Source organism: Temnothorax nylanderi, unplaced genomic scaffold (assembly GCF_030848795.1).
Source record: "Temnothorax nylanderi isolate EJ_2023f unplaced genomic scaffold, tnyl_v1.0 TNYL_tig0063_pilon, whole genome shotgun sequence".
Classification (NCBI taxonomy): domain Eukaryota; kingdom Metazoa; phylum Arthropoda; class Insecta; order Hymenoptera; family Formicidae; genus Temnothorax; species Temnothorax nylanderi.
Window position 1 is genome coordinate 902899 of NW_027249125.1, and position 19655 is coordinate 922553.

At 38.9% G+C, this 19655-nt stretch overlaps 1 protein-coding gene across 7 annotated transcripts in view; it reads right to left on the bottom strand.

The window, feature by feature from the left end:
* Positions 1–19655, bottom strand: part of LOC139773534 (uncharacterized) — a 129833-nt gene that overhangs the window by 3164 nt on the left and 107014 nt on the right. For all 7 annotated transcript variants that reach the window (XM_071708036.1, XM_071708037.1, XM_071708032.1 and 4 more), the window contains 3 exons: positions 13737–14067; positions 2052–2275; positions 617–1733 (listed from right to left, as the gene is read on the bottom strand). In XM_071708036.1, coding sequence (XP_071564137.1) covers positions 617–1733; positions 2052–2275; positions 13737–14067 — 1672 coding nt within the window. The remainder of the gene's footprint in view (positions 1–616; positions 1734–2051; positions 2276–13736; positions 14068–19655) is intronic.

Here is a 19655-nt window from a genome sequence, read left to right on the forward strand (position 1 = left end):
TAGCACAATCACATAATTAAAGTGATAATCAATCAAGAGCAGTTTAATCCTGACCGTTTAATCTTGGCGTTTTCCTTTTGATTGTATATCATATACGATCTCTTGTATTCCTTAGTTATTGATTATTAATTATTATCGTTATTGTATTAAACAAAATCCTTCAAACAGTATATCTATACCTCCGGAAATCGCCAAAATAGTTATCCATTTTTCTCGAAAAATAAAGTCTGAATTAATTATATTCTACACTGTTGATTTAATTTCTTATGGAAAATTATTCTATATTTAAAATCTGTTCAAAAAGAGACCCTATATAGAACTTTTAATATGAAGGACTATATCCTTCATATCATGAAGGATATATACATATATTTTATCATTGCCAGCACATTTATCCACATTTTTTTAAATAATAAAAAGGAAAGAGGCAATAATAAGATCCGATAATATTGAATTTTGCCTTTAAAGAATCGGATTTATATAGAAAAAAATGAAGAAATTACAATCTAATTCGTAATATCACTAATATCAGAATCTGATATTATTTTTTTTTAACTAATCAATATGTAGAAATAATAAAAATAAAAAGTTCATTATGTAATGAGAATTTACTTACTAGATTAAATTTGGCCAGCTTCCTGGCATACTCAATGGCACAGGCCTCCGAGTGGCTCCTCGTAAGGTTGCTGTCGAACTCCGGCTCGGCATTCTCACCGCAATCGAGGGACGAGCTCCTGACTGCCTTCTCCAGCTCGGCCAGCTTCTGCCTCTCATTGAGGATTTTGAGCTTCTTGACAAACGGCAGACCGCAGTACTCCGGCGAGAGGTCGTCAACAGAGGCGTACATCTTGGTCTGCTGCAGCTTCCTGGCCGGTGGACTTCTCTGCGGCGAATTGTCCTTGGCGGTTGTCAACGACGCGTTTTTCAGCGTGGTCCAGGGCTTCTTGAGCGCCTTGACCACGCGCGTCTCAACCTGCGAGGTCACGGTGGTCACGGCGGTCACGGCGACGCTCTGACGACCCGAGGACGACTGCTCGTCCGATTGCGTGCTCGTCTCCTCGGGAATGGTGTTCCTGGGCAACAGGGACTCCTTAGGGGGCATCTCCCTTTCCACTTGGGTGATCTCCTGCTCGTTCTTCTTCAGCAGAAGTATCCTCTGCAGGAACGGCAGGTTCGGATTCATGGGGTTCAAGGCCTCTGAAACTGGCGGCGCGTGCGGCTCTGTCGCGTAGCTCGACGTGTCCATCAGGTTGTGCCGTTCCTCCCTCTCCTCCTTTTCCTTCAACAGCCTGAGCCTGGACAGCAGCGGAAAACCGGCGCCCAGCGGTGACACCGGCTGCTCCTGGGTATTGGGCAACGACAGGTCCTGGCCGTCGTCGATCTTCTGCTGCCGTTTCAGAACTGGCGCCTTCGGCGCCAGTGGCTGAAGCTCCAGGCTCTCCTCCGGCCGTGTGTTACGCCTGCTCTTTCGCAGGACATTCTTTAGGCCTTTCACGTCGCTCTTCAGCTTGTCAACGATCCTCTTGCCGGTACTGTTGTCGGACGAGTCGTGACCGGGGGATGTAGGCCGGCGCGATGACCGCGCTACCCTCTGCGCTTCCATCAGCCGCTTTCGGCCGAGGCTGTGCAGGATCGACTGCGCCTCCGGGTAGTCCTTCATCGCTGCCAGCACGTCCTCCCGCGAGAGGCTAAACAGCTCGGAGTAACCCACCGAACGAACGTCGGCTGTGCGTCTGAAAGTTTTTCCGAGTTTTTGGTTTTAAGAATTTTCCTAATTGCAAGATTTAATTAAGAGCGCACATAAAACTTTGTGGCTGCAATTTACATGAAATTTGTGAAAAGTTAATTCTTCAGAAATATTTCTCGTCACGTCTCCGAAATACCAATAAATATCTTTTTTCAGAATTTACAATTATACTTAAAGAAATGAGTCTTTTTTGCTGCTTCGTACAATTATCTCAACTCCGCGTTACGCGAGATGAGAAGTACATCCATTATGGATATTCTAACGCGATCACACTCCGGGAAAGGACCAGGAAAATTTTACTCACTTATTCAACCCGTCCAGGTTGAGTATACCAATCTCGCCGAAGAAGTCCCCGGCCTTCATTGTCGTGAGGATTCGACCAGTTTCACTGATCACCTCTAGAATACCGTCGGCTATTATGAACATCTCACGGGCGACCTCTCCCTTCCGACATATCGAATCGCCGGGGGTGAAAATATAGGCCTTCATCTTCAGGACGAGATCGTGCAGAAATTCCGGCTGACATTCCTGCAAGATCGTACCGATGATTTGTCAGAGAGATTCGCGAAATCGATATACGCGGTGTCTCAACAAAGTTACAAGCAAATCCTTAAAGCGCATCAAGTATAACTTGCCGAGTTCTCTTGCGATTAATACATGTAAGAACTGAAATTACAAAAATCTTGCAGTATGTACATAAATGACTTAATAATATTGATTTTATCTCTTACAATCTCTACGACATCAAATAGTTTGTTAATTGTTCTCACGATTAATATTATACGTATGTAACTCTACGCATTCGTAGATTTTATTCTTCGGAAAATTGATATCTTTACCTCCTTAGTCTTTTTCCAACATCACAAAATTTCCTCTGAACAATAAAAAAAAAGATTTCATTTCTAATAGGGACAGCCGTCCAGATTTTATTACATTAGCTTTAAAGTTCGAGAGTGAAAATTCCGCTTAGCATTTCTAACTTCATAATCACCTTAAAATTTAAAGCTTCTACGCAGTCTCTGTAAAAAAAGAGACAATTTATGAAGACTTAACGCGTATTAAACATTAGCCTCGAGCCTTTATCGGCGTATTTTCTACCTCGCACGCCCGTATAATTTTTATCTTTTCATAAACCTTCCGTTAATCATGCAAAAATCTCCTATCTCTCCTAATGAAATTAATGATGCGTAGTTCTTCCGAGAAATGTGTATTTGTAATACATCTATGTTTTTCTATCACACTCCGAAACATTATCGCGTGAATTATTTAATTTTTGAAGTAGGAAATAGGTAAATGAAATTTGAGATAAAGAGAAATTGTCGACTTTAATAAAGAATTTTTTCTAATAAGAAAAAATGGGAAACTTTATTTCTTATAATTTGATTTTATATCTCGATATATTAATAAGGTATCATATCTGACACATTAATTTACGTACTACGAATGGCATTAACATCTTTTCAACTAGACGATTTAATGGATGAGTCGGATCATCTGCCACGCCTATTCCATGTTGTCCGAAACTCATGCCATTCATCTTATTCTTCAAGTCAAGTCGCAGATTCATGGATTTGCAGGCTTACAATTACACTCCATCACAGTATATTTATACGTCTACTTTAATCTGATATAAACTGATATAAACTTTTATAAATGCGTACGTGATTTTTTACGGCATGCTAATTCTTCATAATGCTGTCACGCGACATATTTATATAAAATTTAAGTTATAATAAATCTGAAGGCAAGGAGCGAAGTGAGAAGAACAAGATGGACCGACGTTTGCGAGATTACGGCGGGACCTTTAGTCACATTTTGCTCTTTTGTGGCCCTTGACGGTCGCGAGACGACCGTCGTAATTCTTCGTGAGATACGATTTCTTTCCCGGCCACCTTGTCGGTCCTCGGCGACCTCTGCTAATAGAGTCGATCCAGCTCGATCTTCCACCGCGATATTTCATTCAATCGACAGCGCACCCCACCGACCCCAGTGACGCTGGTTTTACACATCCTCGCACCGCACACTTTGATTTGTGACGAGAACACGACCGGAGGATATCTCGAGGCTCTTATTCTCGATCATCGAAACCGTCTGACTTTATTCAGCCGATCTACAATGGGCTTCGTTAAAATACGTTACAGTCAATGCGTACATTGGCGCGAGCACAACGGAAAAAAATACAGGGTGTCTGAATTGATGGCGCAGATTGGCGTATTCTTCGGCCAGTTTAAAGTCGATTCAATCATGAGAATATTTACAATTTTTTAGTTACAAACGACGAGAACCAATAAGACATGAAAAACTTTTTCCGAGTCGGGGAGGAGTAAATAAAATGTCGTATTTTATTGATTGCCTAAGTTTTACCCCCTTAATAGAAATTTAATTTATCTTAGATAGAGAAAAATATTCGAGGACCTTTCTTGACAGTAAAATATCAAAATTTTAATTTGATATCAAAATATTTAATGCCGGAGATTAAGAATTTATAGAAAGAAGTGTACAATCAATTTTCCATTAAGGACGTTTGCAAATTTTAATACCAATTTATATCGTAATATCAATTTAAGCCCTATAGATACATAGGAAGAATTTTTAACAGCTCGCAGTATCTATTTTTAATGATATTAACTCTTGAAAACGAATCTTTTTATTCTTTTAGATGATCTTTAAAGAAGTTTTAAATTTCGATAATAATATTCCGATTATTCAATCTAAAATGATCAAAGTCATTATTCTGTTGAGCTTTTGCGAGATTTATTAGGAAATTATGCACGTTCAAGGGCTAAAGCTCTATACATTCCCCGACGTAATATTTGATGGCCATCGTAGGAAAGCCGGGGTTGCATGCTGTCGCTACGGGTTGGTTATCATAACTTTAATAACTCGGCCGTTACGTGCACTGTGAGTGAGTAGCGAAGTCACTCTTGCGCGAGGAGCATTTTCAGTAAGTTGTGTATGCAGTCACGGTCGCTCGTGATGGTCTTGTGAAAATGCGCTCGCCATTTCGCATCTCTCTTGCTTGAAGGAAAAATATATTTCTGTGTATGATATATACGATCTATCTATATTACTGCATATTATACATATTATTGCACACTCTTACGTAAAAATGTACTTTTTCGTGTCGATAGCTTCACTGGCGAATACCATAGCCAGTAAAACTCAGAAGACCGATTAAATTGCCGTTGACTTTTTGGGATACACGTATAATCATGAAGGAATATAAAAGTGTATTCACCTTTTCACATCTGACGTGTCTATATGAAGTAATTAATCAGCAGCCGTTTTTGACGCGCTCTAGGTTTGGGTGCAATGGGCAAATGAATCAATGAATGGTGATTACGAGGCACCGCGCCGGAGGGTAGTCCAGAAACGTTCCTGTTGAAACGAGCGTGGCCGCAATTAAAAGTGGCACATAGACTCGCCAATTACAGGCGATCGTAATGGCACCTCGCGAAAATCACCTCTCTCCCTCTCTGTCTCTCCCTCCCTCTCTGTTCGCCCCCGGTCGCACCGTCAATGCGCCCTTATAATTCCCTTCCCGAGGAGGTCGCGAAAGGGACGGGTGAGATAAAAGGGAGATCTAGTGGATTACGCGGACCGCGGATCACCTGGCCGCTTTAAGCATGCGACTCAAGATCTCTCCGATCTAGATTCGCCGCACCGCCATACCGTGAACTTCATTATCTTCGCAGTGCGATATATATCGCATTCGCGCTCCTAACCGGAATAAATATGAGCCAGCGTGCGTATTTAGCATTGAAAGCGACGACCGAAATGCTCGAGGAAATGAAAAAGTTGGCGGAAAAAGGAATACGAGAATTAACTCCTGTTCGTTGAGAACGTATTATTAACTTTGTGATTATGTTACATCATATTTATAATCATCTTTTCTATTATGTTATTACGCAATGATACGAACGCTTAATACATATAAGTAATAAAACGTTTGATAACTGATCCAGCGCGTAGCATCCAGAGTTTTATTTTTTCATGCCGACGATATTTTTTATAACATTCTCAACGCGCGTTACATCGTTTGTTACTGAAAAAAAATATATCACAGACGCGTAATCTAATCGCCAGAGAAAGCTGAAGTAGATTACGTCCAGTTCCAAGCTCGGAATTCCAGCTTTTTCAATCTAGATTTGGCGGCACCAAACGAAGTTCATTATCTCTATGTGGGCTATTTCAAATGGCAACATACAATTCGAAGGTAATTCTAACGATGACGATTTCGACCTGCATGCGGGTAACTATTTTAATTCTGACAAACCAATCCAATATCTAAATTTTTTATTCGGAGAAAGGAGCGATATTCAATTAATAATTGACGTCAAATATTGAACCGAGCTTTTACATCTGACTTTTTTTCAATCGTTTACACTGGTCTAATTTTTGGGAAAGTTAAAAAGTTATATAGAAAGCCACATCACGTTCTGTAATATTCCACATCCCTATTTTCCAACTTCCTAATTTATTTAATCGGCATTTCTCTGGTAAATTTCTCATAAGACGCGATGCCCCTTTTTTCCGCTTCTTTCGGCATTTTGCACCATTCTCTCATTTTTTTAGCTCCTATAGATTAGAAGTTAAATGGTCCATGGCGCGCTTCATTAAACTTATCGCGAACTTGGCACCGTAAATTAGAAAACTGCTCGTAAAAAGCGTTTGATGGAAATGACGAATGGTTTTCGTTTACCGTCAGGCAAATCAATATTTTCAGAGTATACCGCAGGACATAATTTGAGAAACTAACCAATTAGCTTTGACTTTCCTCTCTCAATTGCTACGCTAGCGCAATATTAATAAACTTTATTTGCTATCTGTATTACACATAAATATTGTATCGTTATTTGAATTTTCTAGTTTAGTTTTTTATATTCTTTTTAATAAACAAAATTCTATACCTTAATCGCTCGATAGAATCAAATCTATAATAATTCTATAACTCTGAATTGAATTTTTATCAATTTCGCTTTTCGAAGATACCCTTTTTTTTGAGCTGTAACTCTTTTTTCCAAGGTGCGATACTATCGTACGTATTGTTTACGAAAAGTTATTAAAAAGATCTGCTTTGATAGGGCACTTTAAGCGTGCTATTGTGAAGCAAGTTGGTTGCTTCAAATGAATGAAGGGATCGAGCGAGAAAATGGATTGGAGGATCGGATGCAGCTGGAAATGAAACCATTTTTGTCTCCGTGTCCCAGCAACTGAACGTGGGACCAAGTAAATTTTCAATTAAAGCGACTTTCCACGCCTTCCGCCGCCGTTTTTTCTGCGCCTACCTCATCTATTTTGCGTCATGCCAGTCGTTTTCTTCTCGAAAACATCCCCGAGGATACCCGGTTGACCCGAAAACCGCGGCCGTAATTTAGATCTCAGACCCGTAAAAGACGCGCGATAAGTACCTCCTCGGTTCCACCTCCTTACCTTGGAATCGACACCGGGGAAATAAAATAAATTTTATCGCTAGAAATGAAATTCTAAAGATCGGATAAAATCGCAAGCGGCTGCTTCCTGCGGCACGACCGCAATTTCAAGAGCTTCAACTAAATCGTGTTGGATGTAATCGTAATAAGGAAACAAGCGTCTTGGAAATGTATCACAATGGATTCAAGACGCCTCGAGAAGATTTCGCACTTTTAAATACCTGCCTGCTTGTAACTTTTATGTAAGAAAAATAATAAAATAACGTGTCCGCGGGGTGCTCTGAGAAAAATATTGTTTATATAATAAAGTTTACACACATACCGGTAGTATCGCGAGATATTTGAAAAGAATTTGCTCGGAATGCGACACACAGTCGCGCGTAACTCTATCTCAGCGTCATTTATTTCTGCCTTCCTCCCGTTACTCCTCTTTTTCCTTTCATCGGTTTTCCTGCCTTCGAAGAAAAGGAGAGAAGGAAAGGAAAACAGAAAGACGAGCGAAAAGGGGCGTCTCTAAGGTAATGGAAATTCTTCGGACGCACGGGATGTGACGGGGTCGAGCTTCCTTTTTCACCAACTCGCCGATTTCTATCTCTGCTTACATTTCTCTCTCGAACAATATCCGCTACGGTTATCGAATGCGGTAGTCTTGAGGTATAAGATAGGTCAGGATGCACTTTGACAGGCACGTAGCACCATCAAACAAGTAAATGATGAGCGTAAGAACGTAAAATTTATATAAATGTGATCTGATAAATCTAATGTAGCTGATATAAAGTTTGGGAAAATTGTCAAAGTACACAGTTTTATTTATTAAATTTTAAAAAATTATTGTATATTCTTAATTTTATTTTTCCAGAATTATTAGGAATATAACGACAAAAATCCAGATTTAGGAAATAAATCAAACTGAATAAAATCTGGATGTACTAGATGCCGATGGCACAAGACAAATGCAATTTTTCTACTTTGTTAGTTAGTGTTAATTATTTTTAAGAAACGGAGTGATGATCAAAGACTGTAAATCACAACAACTTTTAATTGTCGTTATAATTTTCCAAGGCTGCGCGTTACGTAATTTACTGGAGCGCAAAATTGTCTACCCGTAGTTACAGCACTGCGCTTTGGCTGCGGCTTGCGAAATTCAATTTGTCGACGTATCGCTTTAATACGTTACCTGTTGGTGGTTGACACAACATTGTGTTAGCCATCGGTCGTCGACATGGTGGTTAGCGTGTTAACACTTTGGCGAACATTATATGACGTCCGTAGCATACGGTAACAAGCGTTATTATGTTACGCGCGTTCCGAATGATCACAATTGACACGTGCGATTTGGTCTTTGGGTCGTGAAGTCGAACAGCGTGTAAAAGAAGTTGACCATTTAACTCTACCGGATCGTCGATCTTTAATGGCATTGAAGGGGATTTAGCGCAAAAGTGATTCCGTTCGCTTAAGAACTTGACAGAATGATCTTGAAGCGCGCGAAGAGTTTGAGAAAATTAAATTTAGGTCAGTTTTTTTTTTTTTTTTCTAAAACTTTTAACAAAGTGGGTTAACTGCGCGATTATGATCTCCGGTGTGGCCCCCGAAACCAGCCGCCGCGAACGCATCCCTCCGAACGTGGAATTTATAAGATGGGATTCTTGCGCGTCGCGCATATAAAAGATATATTATATCTGTCCCGTCGACTCGCCGGGTAGTCCGTATGATAGGAAGGAGTTGAAGTCGGATTTTCTGCAGCGTGATTTATACATTTTCACGTCTCTTGTTATCGTCCGACTTTCCGCGTCGCGAGATAACTTCATGTATTGTGGGATAAGTCGACGAGAACGGACAATATTTCATTCTTTGGGATATTTAAATTTTGAATCAGCAACATATTGTATATTATATAGCATAACAGATTTCTTGACTCTCGTCTGGATGTTTGATTTTGGGTTCTAGGATGCAAAATTCAAGATATTTCGATAGTAGCTTCGGTTCACAGGTGGTTTGGTACGCGCCGGAATTAGTGCGGCTCTGCTTTTTCTGTTTCGGCAATTAACACCTGAACGACTCAATTTGTACGTTCCGACACGGATTAATGAAATTTCATGGGCGAATTATAGTATCGACCGACTTCTTTGACAGACGCCCGCAACGCGCCGACCTTGTTATCCTAGCCCGCGCGATAGCCTTGTTACTTTAAGAAGAAGAACTGTACAAAGGCTTCTGACAGCCTCTGTCTTAGAAGAAGGTTGAACGTCTATTTTCGCTCGACTTTATTTGTAAAGAACCACGAAGCCATCCTGTTTCATAATCCAATTTTCTGCAGGATGTGACAGAAAATCTGACACAATCTCCGGGTAAAGCAATATAAACGTGATATATTGGAACATAACATTTATCTTATCGAGAAAAAAAAACCGACTTTGAAGGTGAGAAATCTCATTATAAGTAAATACGTAGTTTCACGAATATTATAAATAAAAAATGCGGCCGGTAAAAAGAGAGAAATATTTTAATTAAAATATGTCCCATACGTCGATATCGTTCAATATGCATAATCTCCGCGTTGAGACTTACTATGATCTCCTCGTTAGAGGCGCAGAATCAAATTTAATCACGTCTGCAGTCTGCAGCAGATGCTCGCGTTTCGCGCAAGTAACGTTATAATATATAGAGTAGAGTTTCCACGTTCATCTATTACTTACAAAATACGTTAGCAAATTTGTCTGAGTCTCAACGCGTATAAATTGCGCGAGGTGATGCAATGTACTTTTGTAATAAATCAATCGCCGTCGCAATATTAATTATTGTTCACACAAAACAAATAAAGCATTTTATTTCGAGTTTAAACATTTTATTGTGGTTTCAATAGAAGAGCGAAAGCTATATATGAATTTGATTGGTTTAATTTTCCTTTGATCTCTTATTGTAAATTATAATTCGCGCTAGAATGTGGGGACAGAATTCTATTGATAATTAAACGCGTCTGATTATGAATTATAATTCTACCGCGATTGTGCCTAAAATATATGAGGAATAAAATTATAAATGTATAAAATATATGTGCGTACTATCCCATACATCATTTTTCAAAGGCGCGAAACCAAAGTTATCGAACATCCTGAGCAGGCTCACTAGATGAATAATGTTGCGAGTTTACTATTGCAAATATCACGAGAGTTGAGGCAGGATTCACGAAGTTTCGAGCTTTGTTTCTAACTCCACGGGTAAATTTATCATGAATGAAAACGGATGCTGACGCGCGTTCGACAACTTTAATTACTTCTCTCTTTAGTTGTATATTCTGGGAAGAGAGAAAAAAAGAAAAAAAGAGAGACTACATTAAAATACATAGTTAATTAGAATTAACTATGTATTGCTATGCATAGTTAATTAGAATTAACTATGTATTGCTATGCATAGTTAATTAGAATTAACTATGTATTCTTACGTATCTCTTGCGGGAATTTTCACACGCGGGATGCAGCTGAATTTTTCGAGTAGGAGATACGCGTTTCGACGATTACGATTTGCTGCAATTTCTCTTGATTTCTCTTCCTCGCCGAGAGCCCTCGAGAAGCCTCGCAAGCTTCCAACGGCACTTCACTTTATATCAGTTTATCACGTGCGCTCCATTTACCTTCCAGGGACTTAACTTTTTAGCTCTACCTTTTGTATCGCGTTTTTTTCCGTTTTCCTCTTCCCGTCGCCGTCGCCGTCGCCGTCGTAGGTCCCGTAGGTGAAAAAATATATTCCCCCGACGCGGTCGTTTTACGACGCGTTAATAACGCGACTTCCGCAAGCAAATTTACTCTTAAGGTCAAAAAGATTCCGCATTTAACGTTTCCGTCGTCCATTTTTAGCATACGAGACGATGCGGCGAGAAATTCTGCGCGGCGCGAAAACTCGAAGCGATCAAGAGAAAATCCACCGTGACGGAGCTACCGTGTGTGTCATACCTATCTCTTCCGTAATGATTCTCCGCTCTCGCGCCGTAGAACTTTTCCAAATACTCCTCGCGCGCACTTCTCCGCACCTGTATTCTTATTCTTCTTTTTCTTCTCGTTTTTTATCGGACGATAAGCTTCCGGCGCCGCGGCGGAGGAAAAGTGTTTACGTTTACAAGAGGTAAGTCGAGGCTCACCGATTACAAAAGGCGCCGCGCCACTCGTTCGGATAGCGGAACTTAAGTAGTTACGCGAGTAAATCTCCTTTACATTAAAGTTCCCGAATCATCCCAAGTTCCCGCGATCGGCTGGTAGCAACGTATAAACTGATCGTCCAAGAAAACACTCCTATCCTTAACCCCTTAAGTGGCTGCGCCGCCGAGAAACGGCTTGACCCTCTTACGATTACCCTCGAACTTGGCGGTTATAGGCATAGCTTTTCGCCCCGTTAGAGAAAAAAATTATTAGTAGTATCCCTCTATTTTATCTCTTTTGAGTTTATCGTGAGAATTGGAGCACGCACTCCGGAAGAAAGCAAGAAATAATACGCATAAACAGAGACAGGAGGAAGAACTCTAATTGGGCTGTGTCATAAATGTGGCCGTCATGTCACTCATGTCTTTAAAATCTCACTCGTGCTCTCTTAAAAGTTTTCCTCTGGACGTAGAGTACACAAACCAATGTTTTCGCTCAAATATTTGCCCGGCTTTAACGTCGTTCACTTAACAGAGATTCATATATATCCCGAGTCCGCTGAAATCTTCCTTGCGATCATATTTCTCATGAAAAAACCGCGCGGTATTTTACCACCGCAAATTCCACTTACTTATTAACACATTGGGTCGCATGACACAATAAGACCGCAAAAGGGACGACTTCGATTTTGTTTCGTCGAAATAGAAGCTACAAGCTGCAGAATAGCTACAAGGATACATGAGTTATCAGAGAGATTTTTGTTACTATATACGCCTGAGGAGCTAAAATATTTTAACTCTAAAATTTATGCTTTCTTCCTACGTGTCTTAAAATATCAAGCATATTTGCTTCGTTGCTGTTTACATCATTCATTACGAATTACACGAATATTTATTACGACATATTTACTGAATTAAGTTGTTTGCGCGATGTTGTTAACGAAAACAAGGCAAATGCGAAATGCATCATCCCAGATGTCATTACTTTTAATCACATTTTCCTATGAATAATGCGAATTTACTTTTAAGCTGACAAAGTAATTAGAATTGCTAACGAGATGCAGCTGTGTATTAGAGATCGGTGTGAATATGCTGATATGTCTATATGCTACAAAAATGGATATTTGTTTTAAAATAAGAATACCCAATGTCTCATTTAAATATGTAGTAAAAATATTGTACTATTCTTACCGAATATATAATTTTATTTTAATTCTAATTTTTTATTCCAAAGCTCTTCCTACGTTGCTGCAACGTTTGCAAATTGTCATATTTATGAAATCTTCATCAGATGAGTCTAGTCTATAATTCGTAAAGCCTTTTTTTCTGTTTCATCATACGAATTTATAAAAACTATAACATATTCTCGACAATTCCGAATTTCTTTCATTTGGTTCTTTTCAAGCACAAAAATACAGCTAATTCGTTCATTGAAAAATGGAAGCTAATAGCGTGTGTAATTCACATTTTGGAGCAGCAAGATTGCGAAGGTTCGCATATCCTTTCACGCGCAAGAACCGCGATTCCCCTTCAAATAAAATAAATCGGAGCATACTCTTTTTCGAGAACAGTTTGTACCTTTTTCCCACCTAATTCATTTCTCCGTTTACCATCGCGATAAAACTTTGAACATGATCGAGAAGATATTTTTCATTCTCGTCGGTCGTACGTCTATGCACTGATTGAGCCAATTTTATTCTCATTTTTTTGCGATATCGCGATAGGTGCGCACCTTCTCATTTTCATTCCCTTCTTTCCTCCGGCTTTGTTCTCCTTTGGATGACGAGAAAAATCTCCGGTCGATGTAAATTTCCTCACAGAGAGAAGGGAAAGCGTTGATAGAAATCCAATCATTAGGCAAAACAAGTTCGTAACTAAATAACAAAGGTAGAGAAGTAAAAGCACTCATTTTAAATTAAAAGTATGAAACAAAAGCATACCTTGAAAATAAGCTTCGCATGAATAATCTCTCGTTTTTACTGCGAAAGTATTGCCTCGCGTTTTAAAGAATCGCGTTTTAAAGAACTTCATTTTCTTGCGAACGTTATCGCTTTCGCTATATCAATAATCCGCGCTACGCGCGTTCGATGCACAAATTTCAATGCACAATTCATACTTTTTATCTCTCGCAATTTTTTCGCGACTTCTGTTACATCTTATTCGCAAAAGTAAGCGTCCTAAATTCAGATATAAGCGAATACCCCGATATATATGTTCCGTGAGATCTGATATTTGTCGAAGCGTTCGCTTCAATAAACAATCATGAAAAACATACGTTCCGCTTTCCTCAGATCCTGACTTCTATTGTGAAGGATCGCGGGAATATCCCCGCTTATATATCGCTGCTCGTTTCGTTGAATTTATTCATCATCGGGGGACGCGGGAGGGGAGAGCTGCTCGCGCGTGCGTGAGCGGGGAAGCTCACCTGGAAAATAGTGACCTTCTTCAGCACCGAGAGGTTCACGTGCAACGCCAGCTCGGTCTTGAGCTTGTCCGGGAGTAGACCGAGGGCGGTGTTGATGTCACCCCCGCCCTGTATCCTGCCGCGCGACCAGCTGTAGTCGTACCACCTGAGCACCCGTCGTTTCATACCGCCCGGCACCTTGTGGTGCCTCATGTAGGTCTTGGCGCCGTCCAGGAGCCTCTCGAACTCGAGACGGTTCGCGTTCCTGTTCGTGATGACGTTGCCGACCTGGCCGACGATGGTCGCGAATATGAAGACGCCAATCAAGTAGCTGACTATCGTGAAGACGTACCTGCGAATCAGGAAGGGAGAAAGAGAGCCGATCAGTCCGAGGGGGATGTGATCAGTGCCCTCCGTTTATGGACGAGCGGCCCCCGCCGGAGCCTTCCTCCTCTTTCTCTCTTTTATTTTCTCCCTTCTTTCTTACTTGCCTTCCTCCGGTTCGTTCCTCTCTTTTCCCCCCTCTCACACTCTCTCTTTCTCTCTCTCTCTCTTTCGAACCACCTCGTACACGTCCTTTCATTCTCTCCCTCGTGCAACCCCTGCCTCTTTCCCAGTCACCCTCTTTCTCCGTCACATACTGATATGCAGACACACATACACGCGCTCACGTACTTACATGCACGCGACACACGACAACCGCAGACAACTCGCTCTCGTACTCTCTGTTTGATCTCTTCGTCGATTCGTAAAACGGAAAGAGCGACGGTGAAACGAGTACTTTGCATTCGGCCGCAGAGCCGTTCGTTGGTATTCTGACTGAACGTGATTGCTGAATCGATGAATAGTCGAGTGTCATTACGGATCGTTAAAATTCCTTGATTCTCGAAACCTTTAACGAACTCGGAACTTAGAATTCGCTTCTGACACAAATTAATGTTAATGGTTAACCGAACGTTAAGACATTGTACAGCGCTTTCGATAATAATTTCTCAAAAATTTCCCAATTGATAGATTAATTCATTTTAAAACTCTGGATACATAAAACTTTGCAATTGCCTTGCAAAATTTAAGAAAAATATTCGCTCACATATTCCGCGACGTATAAAATTTATAGTTTTTTAAATAGATTTCACATAACCGAGTTTCGTCAGATTGAATTTTACACAGTTTCGTCGATAATTTTCGAATAATTCATGATTGAAAGTAATAGACTTTTAGCAGCGGGGGAAAAAGAAAACAAATGATGGAATCATATTCTTCAAACAATCTCAAATTTCATTTAGTTGAGAGCTTACAAGATTTAAAGCCGTGGTTAAAATAACGTTCCGTGATTTCGGGACACTTCGTATTCTCTACCGTAATGGTATCGATACGATCCCTCTGACCGATATGCTCGCAACCGACAGTTTCCACCTCTTTGCCCTGTTCGTCTACATTTCACGATTCACCGTTCCTCTAAAGATACTCTTTCCGCCTTTCGTGTATCGTCGACACAACTGGCACACGCATACATACACAAATGTACGAAAGCACACACATACACTTAAGCACACTTTTCCGTTTTCTATCGACAGCCTCAAATCCATTCTAAGATTTTCTAAGAAAAACACCCTTCCGCCCTCCTTCCTTTTGTCCCTTCCGGCGCAGATTTCTCGCGCTTCCGCCGGCCTCGAACTTTCCACCCATTCACAGTGTTTCTCCCATACGTATATTCCCTGTGACGGCTTCACCCCGCCTCTCGACCCATCAGCTCCAAGGATGGGCGATGTTTTATCGATTAATCGGTACTCGAAGAATTTTCTTTTTTCATTTAAACATCGATTATATCTTTGATAATTCAAAAAAAAAATAATCGCGCGCGATAAAGATATATATGTATAACTGTATATACCATATATCCATTGGTCGATTACATAAATATTTTTTCAGAATAGTTAAATAAAATTAATAGCAATTATGTCGTTTGGGAAAACTGTAGAAAATCAAATCAAGGCTTGTATTGGCTTCATTAAATATTTTCTCGTGACTGATTATCGATTCTCCCTTTTAACATCGCTCATTCCTAGATCGCTTTACCCTTTTTGTTTTGTATTATTTTGTATTTTTACTTTAGCCATTTCAAACGCAGTTTAACCTCGTTTAATACACGTACGCGCACGAATGTCCATTTCATCTTCGCCTGCTAATCAAACTGTATTTTTTTCCTTTTTTTTATACATTTGTGCTCTCGTACAACTGTTTTTCTTTCTCGCCAAGTCTCGAGTTTGTACCACAAATTTATTTACTCGTTCACGTTCAGTGATTTTTGTTTCATTAATGTGAACGTTTTCGAATTTTAAAATAAATTGCGAATGATGAATCACATCAGTATGCGAATATTAAAATCTCAATTGCGTATTAATAAATGTTTTTTATTCCAATGAAGCACTCGACTTATACATGAGTAAACTAAGTTGTATATTGTTTCAAGAAAAACTAAAAATTACAAAATATGTAAAAATTACAAATTATAATTATAATTAATTATTTAATCGTATCAAAAAATTCACCGGGAGCAAGTAATTAAGAAAGATAACTGAAATAATAGTTTTATCTTAAAAAACATTGAAAAATGGATTTATCCACGTTAGAACATAATTTTATCATATATTAATTATTTATTATAAAAAATATATATAATATCGTCTACCGACCTTTTTTCACTAGAATTTTTCAGATTTTTTAATCTACACCTATATTTTATGATATGACATATATTTCGTGATTGACATAAAAATGAATATTTGTTTTTTATGACTTTTTTTTAATATTTATAAAATTTAAAATCCGTAAAAGTTCTATATATATATAAACATTTATGTATAAAATCGAAATATGGCTATATCAATAAATATTCACATTTTATAGATACACAATACAAAATTTAATTGGCAAACATAATAAATTTAAAATGTATATATAAATAAATTGAATGTATATAAGCTGAGTTTATCAATTTTTTTAATGTATCATCAAATATTTGTTACTATATTTTATGAACTGTATACAAGTATAACGCACATAATTAAAAAAATATTATTGACTAAATTGAATACAAGGAAATTTTACGATAAAAAATATAATTTGTGTGAGTATGTGTGTGTTTGTGTGTATAAAAGATTAAATTTATTCCAAAATTTGTAAAAAGTGTATACGTTTCTGTGCTCGTTAAATAAATTGAAAATCGCTGTTTATCCGTCATCTGACGCTCTTTCTTGTAAGAGAATGAAGTGTTCATTTCTTAAAAGTTTGTAACTGGAGGAAATTGTTTATTTCTTGAAACTTCGTAACTAGAGAGATTCGCATCTACTTGAGTGTAATAAATTCCGTTACCTTGGTGTAAGTATATACACTTCGGCTAGAAGTCGCCAGACAAAGACTAACAAGCTTCTTCTAAACGTGTAATGCAGAAATAATGTTAGAATGATTCAATTGTTTACAACTGAAAAATTATCGTTGATAATTTCTCGATATTTTCGTAAGGCACTCGATATTTTCCTAAAGCAAATATCGACTTTAAGACCCTAAAATTCTCGAGTAGAATTTTATAATTAATATAGGGCAGCCCGTCTATTTTAAACTTATTGTTAAACGCAATATCTAATTTCATAGTGCAGTCGAACTTGAAGACTCGGAAAACCGAGCGTAAACAGGCGTATGAATCAAGGAGACACACCATGATCCGTGACAATTTACAGAAGTGCGGTAAGCTCGGCGAACTATTGAAGATCGAGAGCGGAAGTCTTGACCCCCCCCAGAGGAAACCCCCGAGGGCTACCGTCAAATCGGTGGGAAACCAGTTTGCGATTCGCTCGTAACTCGAGGTAAAGAGAGATCAAATTTGACCCCGACTAAAATGAGATTCTGACCGATCGTTCTCTCGCCGTCTAGAGTCCTACAGACAAATCGATCTTCCTGCACGTGTAGGATACTCGTCTCTGTCGTCTGGTCATTAAGCAATCTTGCCGTCGGGCTACGAGCCAAGGACCAGACAGCCGGAAACGTGGGCGGAGTCAGCGGCCGGAAAGTTCGCGAATCTCGCGAAATGATGATTTGTTTCTCGTGTGTAATCGACTTCAGAATGACGTCGAGATATCGTTTGTCTCACGAGTGATCTCTATGGATTTATTCTCCCTGTCGCGTGACGTTTAATTATATTTATATTACTTTGTATAAGAGACCACTCAATTGACCAAATAAAGATAAAAAAAATAAAAAGAATAATTTTCGTAATCTTTTACAAAAATATGGATATAAGCTTTGGTATATAGATACAAATCTCTGAGTCTTAAAAAATTCACTTTTACATGCATTCAGTATGTCATCTCTCTCATAGCGACGCATAGGTATTTTTGTCTGAGAAGATACTTAGTTTTGGTATTATGTACAACGTCTCGTGTTAAATCGCGTTTTCATGGAAGCGACAAGGGGTGCGTGTATTGTACAAGCACCATACAAACTTGTCTCGCTGAAGCGAAGCACAAGTTTCGCGAAAGGCCCTCGCAATTTCACGACCGCTTGAGTTAGCGTGCCAACGGCTTATGAGCTTTCATTCCCATTCTAATTGGCGAGACCCGCTGCCAACTTTAAAGCCAAAGAGAAGGAGAGAGACAGAGACAGAGAGAAGAGAGAGAGAGAGAGAGAGAGAGAGAGAGAGAGAGAGAGAGAGAGAGAGAGAGAGACAAAGAGAGAGAGAGGTATCTCTATCTCGACGAGCTCTGCCTCTGCAAAGTCCCTTTTAGCATTTCGCGCGGACACGCTGGTAACTTCCGATATTTTAATCAAGTAGGCAAAGCAATCTTGCCGGTCTCATTCCGCTAAATCGTCTCATAAAGCACATTCGGAGGGTCCAAGAATAGATGACCCCTCGCCCCTTGAAGATATCCTCGCGGTATTCGCGTCCAAGAGAAGATTTTAATTCTCGAGAAATTAGCTTCTCTTTGACTAATAACGAATCCGCACGCCTTTACAATTCATTTCTCACTTCAAGATCGCCGATTATCGTTTTCGCAAGGAAAGGATGAGATATGGATGGCTCGACAACGCGATATTGCTGATATATGTTGATAAAATGTATTGCGAATGACAAAAGAGTGTTGTAATAGCACTTTTTAAAATTAAACAAAAATATTACTCGATAGAAAGATATGATTGTAGGTGCGCAAAATCGAATAGACTTTTCAAGTTCAACGATGTCATTGAGACTTTTAAATTGAATTTCTCATAATGCTATAGTGTGATCGAGTGTCAGAGTAATTAATCTGCTGCTATAAGAAGAGCGATAATCCGCGCGACGTTGTTTCATTGAGTTCGTCTCTCATTGTCCCCCCAAGTCATTGATATAATGCTGTGCAATGCTCGATACTTCATTATTTCGACGTGAAAGCGCGTAAAGAATATATTAAAAAATGAAATTTAAAAAAACAGGATTATTTAAAAAAAAGAATAAATATATCCTTTTGTTCTTGTAACTTTGTTGTATCATTTAAATGTTAAGCAATATTAAAGTCACTATAGTTTCAGGAAAATTATCTGCTCGAGAAGAACCGAAATTAAAATAATTCTTAACTTTTGTTAAAAAAAAAAGATTAATAGCATCTTTCATAAATCTTTGTAAGATGTCTACTTTAATTTGCGTTTTTTTTTGTTTATTCCCATTACAAAGTATTATTGCAATAATTATTTCGCAACCTCTCTAATATCCTTTATAATAACTTTATACAAATATTTATAAAGAATATTCTCATAATTCTCATATAAAACACTCATTTTATATCAAAATATTTTCAGAATCTATAATTTTGTTTGGCATGACAGAAGAAAAAGAAATCGGGAATGGTCGTTCTGAATAATATCGAAATGCACGTTTTATGTAGATAATTTATGTATTAAAGGCGC